The sequence below is a fragment of the Mandrillus leucophaeus genome, unplaced genomic scaffold, assembly GCF_000951045.1.
Source record: "Mandrillus leucophaeus isolate KB7577 unplaced genomic scaffold, Mleu.le_1.0 Scaffold1, whole genome shotgun sequence".
NCBI lineage: Eukaryota > Metazoa > Chordata > Mammalia > Primates > Cercopithecidae > Mandrillus > Mandrillus leucophaeus.
Genome location: NW_012098097.1, coordinates 1,381,841 through 1,397,777, shown reverse-complemented (window position 1 = coordinate 1,397,777; position 15,937 = coordinate 1,381,841). Strand labels below are relative to the sequence as shown.

At 37.2% G+C, this 15,937-nt stretch overlaps 2 protein-coding genes across 2 annotated transcripts in view; both read left to right on the top strand.

Moving 5' to 3' along the window:
* The window catches only part of ABCA6 (ATP-binding cassette, sub-family A (ABC1), member 6), a 62,132-nt gene extending 47,917 nt beyond the window's left edge, over positions 1 to 14,215 (top strand). The window contains exons 26-39 of the mRNA XM_012001498.1: positions 1,760 to 1,879; positions 3,429 to 3,506; positions 4,711 to 4,802; positions 5,495 to 5,615; positions 6,223 to 6,340; positions 7,237 to 7,328; positions 7,718 to 7,872; positions 8,385 to 8,460; positions 8,537 to 8,631; positions 9,595 to 9,714; positions 9,911 to 10,051; positions 11,760 to 11,839; positions 13,651 to 13,706; positions 13,843 to 14,215. Coding sequence (XP_011856888.1) covers positions 1,760 to 1,879; positions 3,429 to 3,506; positions 4,711 to 4,802; positions 5,495 to 5,615; positions 6,223 to 6,340; positions 7,237 to 7,328; positions 7,718 to 7,872; positions 8,385 to 8,460; positions 8,537 to 8,631; positions 9,595 to 9,714; positions 9,911 to 10,051; positions 11,760 to 11,839; positions 13,651 to 13,706; positions 13,843 to 13,944 — 1,446 coding nt within the window. The 3' untranslated portion in view covers positions 13,945 to 14,215. The remainder of the gene's footprint in view (positions 1 to 1,759; positions 1,880 to 3,428; positions 3,507 to 4,710; positions 4,803 to 5,494; positions 5,616 to 6,222; positions 6,341 to 7,236; positions 7,329 to 7,717; positions 7,873 to 8,384; positions 8,461 to 8,536; positions 8,632 to 9,594; positions 9,715 to 9,910; positions 10,052 to 11,759; positions 11,840 to 13,650; positions 13,707 to 13,842) is intronic.
* ABCA9 (ATP-binding cassette, sub-family A (ABC1), member 9) overlaps positions 9,944 to 15,937 on the top strand; it is a 105,812-nt gene continuing 99,818 nt past the window's right edge. The window contains exons 1-4 of the mRNA XM_011985013.1: positions 9,944 to 10,051; positions 11,760 to 11,839; positions 13,651 to 13,706; positions 13,843 to 13,957. The gene's annotated coding sequence lies outside the window, so the exon portion shown is untranslated. The remainder of the gene's footprint in view (positions 10,052 to 11,759; positions 11,840 to 13,650; positions 13,707 to 13,842; positions 13,958 to 15,937) is intronic.

The window sequence follows — 15,937 nt, the reverse complement described above, 5'->3', positions numbered from 1 at the left end:
TAACTTTAACTTCTGGGAGGGAGGCCACTTAAATTCTTTTCAGCCTTGGTTAATACAGCAATTCATTCTATGAGTCATTGTTATTTTTCTTACTATTACTATAATTTTTACTATTATTACTTATACTATTATTCTGTTATTTTCTTAATTTCCTACTTCAATAGAGGAAAGAATTAAGTAACTTGCTCAGAAAAACACGAAGAATAGTGACAGGCTCAGGAATAAACTTGAGTCTCAGACCTTATGTCATTCCTTATGTTAAAAAATATGAGACAGTAGCATGGTTGGAAATACTGATTCAAAACTTGTGCTGATTAACACATCTTGATTTCAGTAGGCTAAAAAGTTTCAAAATTATACCTCTTCACAAAGACCTCAAGCAGTTTGCACTAAAATTTGCATTTGCATACAGATAACTTATAATTTATTTCTAAATATGTATTGAAAATATATGTTGTGAGAATTTGTCTTTCATCGTACAGCTAGTATCAACCTAAACCAAGCTAGTCCTAGGACTAAGGTAATTTGTTTACTCCTCACAGGATCGTATGTCAGAAAGTATAGTATGTTGATATTCAGTGCGGTTGTCCTTTGGTGATCTGGGATCCATTTGGAAGGACAGTGCAGGTGATGTCTCTCCATCGTTGAGTGAAGCCACAGTCAGCAGTTAATTTGTTTCTAGAGTCCAGTGGACTTCCGTACCTCCAGGGTTGTGGTGCTTCATGGGCACCCCAGACCCCTGGCTGATAAGGAAGTACCTTTTCAGCCTATTATGCTCTGTGGTGGAGGTATAGTAGCACATCTTAGCACATTGAGTCCTGGAGTAACCGCTCGCACTGTCAAAGTTTAGACTCCTCTCTTGTTCCAGTGGATGAGAAGAGAGGAAAGATTGTAGAAATGTGGAGGTCTGGTAGAATAAGAAAAGTCAGCTAAGTGAACTAAAGGACTTAGAGTAAATCCGAGATTTCTCATTTGTAAGGGGAGAGATGATAAAAGTATCTACATTATGGAGTTGTGAGGATTAAATTATCCCTGCTAAATTATTAAAACCTGGCATTTATGTAATATTTAGTGAATTTAGCAATTATGATTCTGTTTTTATTATAATCGGTACATTAATAAGATCTGGCAAAGGGTAGTGCTCAATACATACTTGGCTGATCAATTGATTCTTAAAACAAAAAAATAAACAATTATCCTTATTCCTTCCCATTTGCCAATAAAAATTTATAAAATAAAATAAATCCATCACAATAAAAATACACACTCTCAGAAAAGTCCTTTGTTTGGTATGGGGAAGAAATGGAGCAGGAAGGACAATGAGAAAGCTCCGCAGTAGTCTGGTTGAGAGACAGTATGGATTGTTCATTTTTTTATGATAGCCATGTAACTTTCAACATATACAGGTTTTTATTCATTAGCAATATTGTTACCTTAGCTATAAAAAGGTAATCCCTCTATCCTCTTGTCTTGGATTAAATTTAATAATACACTGGCAAGAAGTCTATTTGGTCATTTTAGCCGTCACCTTAGTTGCCAGTCTTTATTAAGAATTTTCTATTGGGGATCATATGTATTTTTGTTAACAAAAGCTTCTTCCCTACTCTCTCTAAAAGTAGAAACTATCATTGCCAAATGAGTATATCTGCGTATAGGAACATTATGATATACATCATGAGAACACCTGTATCTTAAATGTTTTACAAAATACCAATGGATTGAATATGTCTGATACAATATATTTGAACTTCGCTTGTAGGCCTCCATCATCATGTTTGTTACCACTTTAATCAGTAATCTTGACCTAAGTATATTGATTACCACCATGGTATTGGTTCCTTCGTATACCTTGCTTGGATTTAAAACTTTTTTGGAAATGGTAAGAAATGTTACCAACTGTGTCATTAATTTTGAATATGTAGCTTATTAAAGTGCTTTTCCCAGATCAAGAGAGACAGACAGTAGTGGAACTGGGAAGTAACAGCAAATGGGCATAAGAGATTTTGGGGAGATGATGAAAATGTTCAAAAGGGGAATTGTGGTGATGCTTGCACAACTCTGTAAGCTTACTAAACATCCTTGAGTTCTACTCTCAGAATGAGTGAATTTTATCACATGCAAAATTAAATCTCAATAAAACATTTAAACTTTTGCCCTATTCACTTTGCCAAATATAGGCATTGTCAAATGCCATTCAAATATGAGTAATGCCAGACTGGGGGAAAAATGTGCCTGGTTTGACAGGTATTTGTTAGCCACTGAGGATAAACTCATATGCGATTCCATTCAATCATTCAAAAATATGTATCAAATGCTATTCTCTATTAGTCACTGTGCTAGTAATTGGGGACACCTGGTGAGCAAGATAGCACAGTCCTGACTTTCCCAAAGCTTAGTGGAGGCAAAGACAGACCGAACTTACTCAGGTCAATACAAGGAACCTAAAGGTTACAAAGCACAAGGGCAAAGGGCCAAGGGAGGACACACAAAGCACAGCTGGTGTGTTCAAGCAAGTCAGACAATTCTTCTGGGGACATTATATTTAAATACATGGCTAAAGGATGAATAAGAATTAGTTAATGGGACAGGAGGTAAGCATGTTCTACAGAAGAAAACAAAGGCACCAAATCAGGAAAAGCCAGGAGGCATTAAAGAAACTGAATGTGGTTCAAGTGGAGAAAAGTATACGATGAGGCCAGGGCAAGATAGTTCAGTGGAGAACACACTTTTTGGAGCTCTGCACCACCCTGGATGAAATGGCTTTAAGGAAAGTAAAGAAGGCTTCCGTAATCGGGGATGTCCTTGGCGAACTGGAAAAGCCTTCCATTTGCAAAAATACATCTCCGTTGGCTGAGCAATGCCTGAAGTTCTTGATTAGAAACGAATCCCTTTGCTTAAAGCATTTTCCTCCTAAGTAGACCTGCAAGGTGAAATACATTCATCTAGATCTGTCATGTATTATTTAGGAGGAATGAGTAACTTTCTGAATGAATTGATTGAGGAAGAAAGAATAACATGCTGGAACTAATTATCATTATGGGCAAATAGTCACCATTGGGATAAGAAGGGGCTCTGAAAAGGCTTGTCTGGGGCACTTAAGAAAAATATTGTCAACCTCCAGAAATTTTACCAGTGCCAACACCTCTCTCTGCTATACTTTCAGTAGACTTTCTGCAAATGTTAAAACCAAATTAAAAAAAAAAATTGGAAGAGAGCAACAGACATAGGCTACTTGCTTATTGAGAGACAGCAAGAGTTGAGTAGGAGGTTCTCCTTCTCTGTGGGGAAATACTTTGTCACTAGTGCACACAGAGAAATTGAGCTTGATAAGGAAAATAGTCAATATGTGAATTTTATATTATTTAAATGCAAATCATAAAGCAGATGAATTATCATTAGTGTGTGTGTGTTTTGTTTTGTCTTTTCAGAGAGACCAGCAGCACTACAGAGAATCTCCAGAGGCAAATTTCAAATTGAGTGCCACTGATTTTCTAGTCTGCTTCATAGTAAGAAGACCTTTCCACCTCAGCACACATTCTTTTGGATGACTGTCATTCACTACAACAATTTGATCTTGTCCAAAATATGCCACTTTAAAACTCTTTTTATATGATCTTGATAAAGCAATTACCTTCAGACATGTTTCTAACCCTTAGAGTTACTTTTTACATGCTTGGATTGGCTATATATGTCCAAAATTTAATATGAAATTAATTTTTTGTTTACTTATCCTGTTTACTGTCCCTTCTCTAAATTTGAGAGAGCTTGTAAAAGATAGAGATGCAATATAACTTACTTTCTTTGAATAATAGATAAAAAGGCAAAAATTGAATAATAGAAGTGAAAGGGAAAATGATTATTTTGGTGTATTTAGGCTGCAGGAAACTACTATCTTTGAATCCCAGGTGCCAGTACTTTTCTAGGCACAGGAGAAAATAAAGACAGAAGTCCCTGCCCTCATGGAGCTTATATTCTGGTGGAAGGAGACGGATAATAAACTAAATGGATTATATGTGTGGTATCAGATGGGTGGTCAGGAAAGGCTTCGAGAAGAGCACTTCAGTAGGAAATAGTAAGAGTGACCCTGGCTCAATCCAGGGTCAGCCAGGCCAGTGTGGTTTTGACTGAATGACCAAGGAAAAGAGTGATAAGAAAGATGGCCACAGAATTCATGGGATAAAGTGAGAGGCCAGGAGAAAGGGTTGCACAGGGTAATCTAGATTACTCTAAAGTCTTTGACTCTACTCTGAGTGATGGAGGAGGAGTCACTGGAGGGTTTTAAGCACAGTGGTAAATTCAGACTTATGTATTAAAAAAGTAGCTCTGGATACTGTGTTCAGAACAGATGTTTAGAGCAAGAGGGGCAGAGATAGCCCAGGTAGGAAGGGGTTGCAACCATCCAGGTGAGACATTATAATGACCTAGGCCTGAGTAGGAGTACCATGAGTAGGGGTGAGAAATAATTGGGTTATAGATAATTTTGAAGATAGAGCAGATAGAATTTACTTACAAACTGAATGTGGGTGGCAAGAAGAAAGGAGACAGGTTTCACTAACCTGGATTGTGAATGTATAGCTACATTTCTCCGCCAACTTATGAGAATGATTCATAACTATTTACCCAAAGACAAAATACCACCAACTTAATTCAAATATTTAAATAATATTTGTGAACCTATGCCAAAATATAACTGTATTTCTTTGCTCGTAGCCCTACTTTCAGACTTTGCTATTCGTTTTTGTTCTAAGATGTATGGAACTAAAATATGGAAAGAAAAGAATGCGAAAAGATCCTGTTTTCAGGTTGGGATGAAATTTAACTTTATACTTAATATCATATTTTAACATTCTTAGATGGTATCTGCGCTATCATCTTGTTAATACAGATTTACATCTACAAGGGAAGCACATGTTGATGGTCATGAGGGAAGGTGGATTGCTGCCTTACTGCCAAGAGATAGAACTCCCAGGCAGAGTTCTGGCTGTAAGCAGCTGTAAGAAACCTTTACTCCATCCAAAATTTAGTAAGCACCCAAATATGCCATTCTCTCCTCCGAGATAATTGTGCATCCTTGAAGAGAAAAGATAGGAAGGAATTGATTTAGCAACATAGTTGAGTGTTTTAAAAATGGAGGGCGTAGAAAGGGTGAGCAGTAAATGATGTTGAAAAAAAATCTGGTGTGATGAAGATGGGCTCAGACTGAGTAGAGAAAATGAAAGTGACATGGATTTTAAAGAGAAAGGAGCAATACCTGCTGATAGATTTGAAAGGGTCAAAGATTCTTACTGGAAGAATGGCAACAACACCAAGAAAGGGATTCTGGCTAGTGGGACAGGAGTTCTTGGCAAAAGCAGAAGTGATGTTGACAGTCATCATCACATCATCACCTGCATGTTAGAGAAGAGGACAGTAGTAAAATCACAGGAATGCTGATTTTTGACACATCTTTTAACAGTTAGAATACCACATGTAAAACATTTCATTTTCTCTGTAGAATTTCCCCCCAAAGTAGAGATGCTAAACCAAATCCAGAAGAACCCATAGATGAAGATGAAGATGTTCAAGCAGAAAGAGTAAGAACAGCAACTGCTCTGACCACTTCAATCTTAGACGAGGTAAAAAAGCAAGGGGCAAAATGGATGTTAATGGAAATATTCAAGAACTGTCAAGAACAGGATGTGATACGCTGGGTTTCATTTTGAAAGTTTGGAGTTTGGTACATTTCTGTATTAGGCGTCCAGGACACTCCAAAGAAGTGCCTGCATAATCAAGGCACTTCACTTATTTGGAGTGTCCTAGAAGCCAAAAAGAACACAAAACCTAATGGTTTTATTTTTCTTTTGAGAATAGTGGGCTTTCATAATTAGGGCTGTAATTGCAAGATCAAACAAGACCTCATGAGTTAAAGAATTTAAGTTAGATTTGTCGAAGAATGCTAAATAGAGATTAAGATTTTCAGGGTTACTCTATCTGACTATTTGACATGGTTCCATGAGGTTAGCCATCCCTCTTCTGGCAAGACAATGAGCTGCTTCCATGGAATTCAGTCTATTTAGAAGCAAGAAATATTTTCTACATTAATGAAAAAGTATTACCTTTAGCAGCATGAATTACTCTCAACTCAAAATATGGTTTGGTTTATGACATAAGGAATGAATGGTTCCACCAGAGAACAAAAGTCTCTGAAATTTAAGAGGAAAATCATGCTGTCATCTCTCCTAGAAACCTGTTATAATTGCCAGCTGTCTACACAAAGAATATGCAGGCCAGAAGAAAAGTTGCTTTTCAAAGAGGAAGAAGAAAGTAGCAGCAAGAAATATCTCTTTCTGTGTTCAAGAAGGTCTGTAATAATCCCTTTTACAATTCACCATTATTTTTAGAACTACCTATTGAACATCTATGTCATAGGCACAGTTTTACTTGCTGAAGCATTCATTCATTTATTCAATATATATATATATATTTTTTAGTGTGCCAGGGAGTGTTTTAGACTCTGGAAATACAATTATGAAGGAACTAGACAAAGAGAATCCAGGCAGAGGAAACAGTGAGGGCAGGGACTCAGGCACATTTGGAAAGGTCTTCAGCCAAGAGGCCACTGGATGCATCCATAAATGGAAGGGATAAAGCTATAGAACTGAGCAGTGCCCGAATAGGTACAGCTTTTGAAAACAGCAATGAGTTTGTGTTTTGTACAAGTTAGCGGAATACCATTGGAGAGTTTTTAGTGAACTTGTGTCACATTTAATTTATATTTTGAAAAGATTACAGATTGGCTATTGTTTGTTTGTCAGTTTGGTTGTGGGGGGACAAGTTCAGAGGCTTTTATATCAGTTGGGATGAAAGATGATGGTAACTTGGACACAGGTGGTTGAATTTGGGATGAAGAAAATATCCCTAACTTCTCAAGTTTGACAATCATTCATACATGCACTCAGTGCATCAGCCATCTATTATGGAAAACAATTGGGCACATTTCCAACTGAAACAAGTAATCTGGGGGCGGGGGGAAAGGACAGATGTATTGACATCAAATTCACAAGATTTGCCATAACATTTGGCATAGTTACAGAAAATAAAGAACATGCTTTGGTGACATGGATTACATATATGTTATCGATCTCAAAATGGTACTAACTGAAGGGTGCAGAGATCTTAGAAGATTTCACTGGAGCAAAAGGTTTATGTTGTTCAGTATTTCACTTCCAATATTGATAGTCTGATTCTTTCTTTCAGGTGAAATTTTGGGATTGCTGGGACCCAATGGTGCTGGAAAAAGTTCATCTATTAGAATGATATCTGGGATCACAAAGCCAACTGCTGGAAAGGTAGTGAGGAAATGGTTTCCATTTCCCAAACAGAAATTCCATGATACATACAGAGTCCATCTTTGTAAGACTATACCCCTCTTGAAATTTTTACTGGGCATCAAGTGTTTATAACAGGACTTGGAATATTACCAGAAACCAATTACCTTCTCCTCATCGGTTTCTCAGGAACTACCTGAGCTTATTAGGTCTCTTTTCTCCTTTGCATGTAAAACTATGCTTTTATATTAGTACTTTAAATCATTTTCTGTAATAAATATATTAAGTAATTTCTATAGTATTTATTTGACGGTTAAACAATGTAGGCGTTTATATATGTCGGTTTCTGGAGTAATTGCACTATTGGAAAAAAGGCTGCATGCCTTTCTAAAGCTCTTTTATTTTTTTAGGTGGAACTGAAAGGCTGCAGTTCAGTTTTGGGCCACCTGGGGTACTGCCCTCAGGAGAACGTGCTGTGGCCCATGCTGACGGCGAGGGAGCACCTGGAGGTGTATGCTGCTGTCAAGGGGCTCAGGAAAGTGGATGCGAGACTCACCATCGCAAGGTACAGATGGGACCTGCAATTCCTTTGTGTCAGAATGCAGGGAGACTGTTGCAATGATGATGAATTCACTAATAAAGAACGGAGAGTGAATATGATATCTCCACCCTTCCGGAGTGTCAGTGGCACAGCAGGGATGAGGGACAAGACCTGACTTCCTGCATCCCTGAATGAGAGATCTTTAAAAAATGATTGTATAAAATAATTGACAAGGAATAAGTGAATGAATCACCGTAAGTCATCATCCATTTCAGTTTTCTAATTAAAAAAACCTGGACATGAAATAATCATCCATTTTCAGTTTCTCATTCAGAATTCTAGTTTTTCCTAAAACTGTTTATGAAGTAAAAAAAAAAAAAATCTTTCATGTTCCAAAATCAATCTCTTTTTTAAAATTGTTAGGATTTTGAAAATAATATTGCTAAACTTCCCTCCAATGCCGTTTACTGTTCTGTGTGCCTGGATTTTCCAAAAACCTTCTCTTGACCAGATGTCCTCATTCTGTTTTCTATCAGATTAGTGAGTGCTTTCAAACTGCATGAGCAGCTGAATGTTCCTGTGCAGAAATTAACAACAGGAACCATGAGAAAGGTATGTGTGGTGTCTGATGCTCTATGGAGAGCTGGTGTGGTGTGGCAGCAAACAGGGGTGTTTTTCTGCATTGCAGTTGTGCTTTGTGCTGAGCCTCCTGGGAAACTCACCTGTCTTGCTCCTGGATGAACCATCTACAGGCATAGACCCCACAGGGCAGCAGCAAATGTGGTGAGCATCATTATACCCCAGAGCTGCGAGATGCACATTAGGGAATGTTGCATATTTTAACTGATCTTGGAAAATCAGTCCTCAAACCCACTGGTTCCTGATTCAGTGGACATAATTTATATTATCAGGAAAACAAATATTTAACCAATAGATGATCTAATCTGCATGATGTTCACGTGGTATTCAGGTTTAAAAAACCTCACATTTTCTTGGGGTTTTAGGTTTTTAATGTGGACTGTTAAAATAGAAAAATATTTTACCTTTTAATTATTGAGATGTCTATAACTGTTTCCTCTTTTTTTCCTTCTACTTTGTTTCCTTGGAGACTATTAACTTCTTGACACAATTTTCCGATTTTTTTTTTCCTTTTTAATGTGACCTATCAAATTAGTTCCTCCAGTTTTTCTCAGGTTTATTCTTTTTCTTACTTTCCCATCTAGGATTTACCCTTTGGAATAACAAAATCTTCAATCTAGTTTCATATTTGTCACTGTCCAATACTTTTCCAACTTTAACAAAAACTTTGTTATGGCAATTTTATACAAACGTAGAGAATCGCTTATGAATCCATTATTCCCAAGGAGAAGTTTCAGCAGATATCAATAGAACCAATCTCCTTTCATCTATATCTTCACCTACTTCCTTTCTCCACCTTCCAATTATTTTGAAGGAAATATAAAGCAGCATATTCTTTAATTTATAAATATTTCAGTTGGTATCTTCAGAAGATAAGGAGTTTTGTTAACTCTTAAAAAAAGAGTTTTTAACTCAACTACAATATGATTAGCACATCTAAAAATATTTAATAATTTTTCTTTATGTTATCAAAAACCTAGTCAGTGCTTACATTGCACTATTTTTTTTGAATTTAGGATCTGCATGTGATTCATATATTGTATTTTATCTTGTTTTTGTTCTGCACTTAGTTATTTTAAATACTGTTAATTTTTTTGCTCACTTCAGGCAGGCAATCCAGGCAGTCGTTAAAAACACAGAGAGGGGTGTCCTCCTGACCACCCATAATCTGGCTGAGGCAGAGGCCTTGTGTGACCGTGTGGCCATCATGGTGTCTGGAAGGCTTAGGTGGGTGTTTCTCCAGAGCCTGCATTTGATGCCCAAAATGAGATTTCCCATGGAACGGGCAAAATCCCTGTGTGGCTGGAGTCCTTCCGTTTGGCTTCCTTGGTGACACCTTTTCTTCTACATTTGAAATTTAAGAATAACATTAAAAAATTAAGGGCAATTTTTTTTTCCAACATATTCTCTTTCTTGCCCATAGATGCATTGGCTCCATCCAACACCTGAAAAACAAACTTGGCAAGGATTACATTCTAGAGCTGAAAGTGAAGGAACCTTCTCAAGTGACTTTGGTCCACACGGAGATTCTGAAGCTTTTCCCACAGGCAGCAGGGCAGGAAAGGTGAGAGGGGCTTTTGATTATGAAGAAATACAGAGGCTTTATCCACTCAGTGGTTTCCTTTTAGCTGTGTGAGAAATTCATAGTGATTTTACTTCATAATAAAAGTTAGGGACCGCAGAAACTGATTTGTTCAGTATTCCAGATTATAAGAGATTGAGACGTACTCAGGAAGCTGTGTCCCCCCGGGGCAGCCCAGGCACACCCTCCTTGGCCATCCCAGGCTGATTCCCAGCTCCAGAGGGGCACTTGGAAAGACTTGGGGAAAGGAACTTCTCATGACTGAAACCCACACAGGACCACAATGGTGTCCTTCCTGGGCCTCCTTATAAATGCTTGACATATATAAATATTTAAAATGTAAAAGATGTAAATATTTAGGGTGAATTTTCCCCATAGGAAACAAATGGCAATTGAGATCATCAAAGAGTCTCTCTTTAATGGAATTTTCATACCTTAAAATGGAGACCGGAAAGGGGTGTGTATATGTGTGTGTGCATGCCCACATATCTCTGTGTGTGTGTGTATGTGTGTGTGTGTTTGTGTACGTCTGCATGTTGTTTGGGGGAGGGCAAGAAGGTGGAGCAGAAACTGAATTTGAAATTGCCATGGAGAGATAAGCACATCAAAAAATAGGACATAAAAGCTACTATTTTATTTTAGCCCAGTGTAAATGTAATTAAATTTTCTAAGATAGATATCAGAACATATAACTTCGTCCCATTTCCAGACGTTTGGTGTCACAAATCAGAGAAGCGGTTTTGATATAGGTGGGAAGATCGAAAATGATAAGACAGAAAGAGCAGGGGCTGGTCTGAAAAGGGCCAATCCTGGACGTCTGGTCAACCTTAGTGCCACCTGGGAGCACCAAACCCCTGTTTGGGAATAGGGCATGAAGGTTTACAGCCAGAAGTAGCACACAGAAGCAAGATGCCCCAAATCAATTACAGCTCTTCCTTAGAGGTCAGGGAAGTATTTAGTTAAAGTATTTTATGTCCTTCCTCTACTGCTAACTCCAACTCTCCCAACCTCATGTTATTCTTTACAAGTTAGACTTCTGGGAGGAGGGGGAATCAAGGAGATTCTGAGGTTTTTTGATTGGCAGCCCCAGCTCTATCGATTTCCTTACTTCTGGATGGCCCTAGGGCCTAGAAAGCCTTCAAAGTAAATATGTCTTCCCTACAGATCTTTTGCCAATATCAACCTCCATCTCCAAGATTTGCCACTATTTATGGTTTTACAAAATAGTCCTGAATTTACTTTTGTTTAAATGTTTATATTTTCCATTGTAAATGTAATGCAAATTGCTGGAAATGTAAGAAATAAAGAAAAAAAATCATTCATTAAAAAAAACAAAACAATGAATTAGCTTTCTGATGACAAAGATGAACGCTTATTTTGGGTTAATTGCCAACCTAATTTGAAATAATCAGAGGGAATAGTTCAGAATACCAGATTTTCAACAAGCAAAGGTTTTGCATAAGCTGAGCACATATATAATTATGCTGAATTATTACCAGGAGAGCTGTCTGCAACAGCCAGATGCCAAAAATCATTTCAAAACAATGCTGTGATTTCATATTTAAGCCATACATTAATTTGCATTACTTTTATTTTAAGAAGAAAATTGTTGGTAATATCCATATTTATTCTGATGCTCATTTTCTCCCCTTGAAACTCAGAATTGAATACGACATCTTCCTATTTTCAGGTATTCCTCCTTGTTAACCTATAAGCTGCCAGTGGCAGACGTTTACCCTCTATCGCAGGCCTTTCACAAATTAGAGGCAGGTAAGAGTGACCATATTCAAATAAATCTTTTGAAGAATTAACTCCCACTAAAATAATAATTTAATGGAAGCTAATTGGGTAACAATTTTTTAAAACAGGCCCGTAGGGCATGATTTTTAAGAATCCTAATGGTAGGTAATGGTGTGATTTAACCCCAATTTAGGTTAATCTGACTCTATGAAAAGAGGTTAATCTCCAGTGCAGGGACTGAAGCTGCAGGAAACACACATGCTTGACTGTTCTTACTGTGAAGCCATGGCGTCCCACCCTAAAAGCCCCTGTGTGTGGCCTGCTTTGCCTACATATATATAATCCATTCACACCAAGTGTCCCAAATTATTACTTTACTCCCTTTCTTTCCTTACATATCCACTTCCTTCCCACTTTTCTCCCTCAGTAGATGCCCTTGCTTTGTATTTCACTAATAAAATAGAAGCAACAGAGAATGTTTCCATCCATCCATCAACCTCCTTGTGTCTGTGCACGTGTATTTGGCCTTCCTATTTGAATGATAACTTCGACCATCCCCTGGATTGTGTGTAACTCCTCTTGTTAATTGAAATTGTCCACACTCTCTCTCCTGTCATCATTTTCTCTGCTTTCGACCCCATCATTCCCAACAGCAGACCATCGTGGTGTAGTTTCTCAGCACAGCATAATGGTGAAGAACTCAAACTCTAGAGCCCATCCTTCTGGGTTCTCAGCCCAGGCTGCTGCTTACTAGCTGGGTGACATTGGGTGAGGTACTCAATCCCTGCATATCTAGATGGTTCGTCTCTACAATGATGGATACTGTTAGTGCCCACTTGGCCAGGTTGTTAGGATTAAATGAGTAAATACTTTAAGCACCTAGAACAATGCCTGGCTCATTATGTTTGACATAATGTATGTCATAATGTATATCTCTGCTTTGTTCCTTCCACACTAGATAGATGACTTTCTAGTTCTTCCTAAATGCTGCCAGACATGTAAGCTCCTGCCTCAGGACTTTGTACTTGCTAATCCTTCCTCCTGGAATTCTCCTTCCTAAACATCCAGGCTTCTTCCTCCCATTTTCAGGCGTTGGTTCAATTATTACCTGATTACTGTGGCCTTCTCTGACTATCTGGCAAAAAAGAGTGCCTAGTGCTCCCTATTTATTTTAATCAGCTTTATTTTTCTTTAAAGTCACTATCATTAACTTTATCGTATATTTAAGTGTTTGTGTATTTAATGTCACTAATTCCTCCCACTAAAATGCAAACGACATCAAGGCAGGAGTATTTGTCTATTTTCTTGACTGTTCTATTTCTGGCATCTACGAGTGCCTCACACCTAGCAGATTCTTAGTGTATAAATGGTGAAGTATGCACACATGGATATGTGAATCTGGTGACAACTGTCACACAGACTTTTTGGTGGGGAAGTCCAGCAGAGAGGTGATACAACAGATGAACTGGATGAAGGGAGTTTCGAGTTCTCTTAAAGAGGATGGGATAGGATCTTCCTCATGTGTAACAATATTTTGACCAATGATTAGTTCTTCAAAGAACATATGTATCTTCCAAATACATATGCATGCAATACCAAAACAAATATTACTGAAACATAATATGAGAAAATGATAACATCAATATTAATATAGTATGTATTTACATTAAATCTGTGTGGCTTTCATTACTTCATCCTTATATCAAGTATTTGCTTATTCAATTTTATTTATTTATATTAATGATTTACATTTTTATTATTTGTGATTTTGAAAAAATTCTTGGTAATAAATCGTAAGCATCTACTATTAATACTAGTCTTTTTTTTTTTTTTTCCATCAGTGAAGCATAACTTTAACCTGGAAGAATACAGCCTCTCTCAGTGCACATTGGAGAAGGTAAGTCAACTGGTTTGACTTTGTATCATCCTGGTAAATTTCACATGAAAGCAACATGCATTTTCCTATTCGTTTGGAAGACCAACAACTTGATAATCTCTCTTCCTTCTTTCCTTCTTCTTTGTCTCCTAATTAGGTATTCTTAGAGCTTTCTAAAGAGCAGGAAGTGGGAAATTTTGATGAAGAAGTTGATACAACAATGAGATGGAAACTCCTCCCTCATTCAGATGAACCTTAAAACCTCAAACCTAGTAATTTTTTGTTGGTGACCTATAAACTTATGTTTTATGTAATAATTAGTAGTACATTTGATTTTAAAGATCATTTAAAATTAACATCAGGTGTATTTTGTATATTTAGTTAATAAATACATAAATTTAAAAATTATTCTTCCTCTCAAACATAGAGGTGATAGCAAACCTGTGATAAAGGCAATACAAAATATTAGTAAAGCCACCCAAAGAGTCAGGCACTGGGTATTGTGGAAATCAAACTATATAAACATAGAATTTTTTAAAAAATGACTTTTTTACCTTTTACTAAAAACATTCTCTTGCTGAAATATGTGAAGGGTATATTCAGTAGCCGAGAGTTGCATGACTACTTCACACCAGTTCATGATACAACAGGTATACAGGTTTTCTTTTATAAGCAAGTACAACTCAAGAGTCTTCTGAAAATGTTCCAGAAATTGCTTTAAAACTCACAAGTATGGGGCCAGGCGCTGTGGCTCACGCCTGTAATCCCAGCACTTTGGGAGGCCAAGGCAGGTGGATCACGAGGTCAGGAGTTCAAGACCAGCCTGGCCAATATGGTGAAACCCCGTCTTTGGCATTTGCCTGTAGTCCTAGCTATTCGGGAGGCTGAGGGAGGAGAATTGCTTGAACCCAGGAGGTTGCAGAGAGCCAAGATCGTGCCAGTGTTACTCCAGCCGGGGTGACGGAGCGAGACTCTGTCTCAAAACAAAAAAAAAAACACCTCCCAAGTATTGGGAGGTCCTTAGACATACAAGTAGGCAAGTACTCACATTGAAAAGTAGTTCCATGATACCTTTTGAAAATAAAGGGAGTCACAGTAGTATTTGAACAACATTAACTTATTGTTTTCAGGGGGTGCTAATTTTCCTTGTCATCTTTGAATAGTTTTATGGGATTTGATATTATTTTAAAATCATTTCTCCCTTATATAAGTGTATGTGCATGTATGTATATCTATATATTTTCCACATATCTTTTATATTATTTAATTTTAAAATATCTGTCAGTTTAACATATTACTTTATTCTTTCCCTTAAAAATAGCTATTTAATTCTGAATATCACCCCCCAAAAATTCAAAGACCAAGCAGTATTCCTTCTGTGATTTTTTTTGGTGTTCACATATTGTACATAATGATAAGGGGTTCAATTCAACAAGAAGAGTTAATTATCCCAAATATATATGCAGTCAACATTGGAGCACCCAGATTCTTAAAACAATGATTTCTAGACCTATGAAAAGACTTAGTGAGACAAACAATAGTAGTAGGGAACTTCAACATCCCATTGACAGTGTTAAACTGACCATTGAGGTAGAAAACTAACAAGAAATTTTGGACTTCAATTTGACACTTGACTAATTGGACCTAATAGACATCTAGAGAATACTCCGCTGATCACCACAGAATACACATTCTTCTCATCTGTACACAGAACATACTCCAAGATTGACCACATGCTCAGACATAAAGCAAGTCTCAATACAGTTTTAAAAGTTGAAATCATACCAACCATACTCGCAGACACAGTGGAATGAAAATAGAAAGCAATACCAAGATCTCCCCAAATCATGGAATTACATGGAAATTTAAAAACTTTCTCCTGAATGACTTTTGGGTAAATGACGAAATTAAGGCAGAAATAAAAAAATCTTTTGAAATAAATGAAAGCAGAGATACAACATACCAAAATCTCTGGAATGCAGCAAAAGCAGTGATAAGAGGGAAGTTTATAGCACTAAATACCTACCTTAAAAAGTTAGAAAGATGTCAAATTAACACTCTAACATAACACCTTGTGGAACTAGAAGAACAAGAACAAAACCCCAAAACTAGCAGAAGAAAAGAAATAACTAAAATCAGTGCAGAACTAACAAAATTGAGGCCCAAAAATCCACACGAAGAATAAATGAAACCAAAAATTGGTTTTTTGAATGGATAAACAAGATCAACAGACAACTAGCTAGACTAAAAAA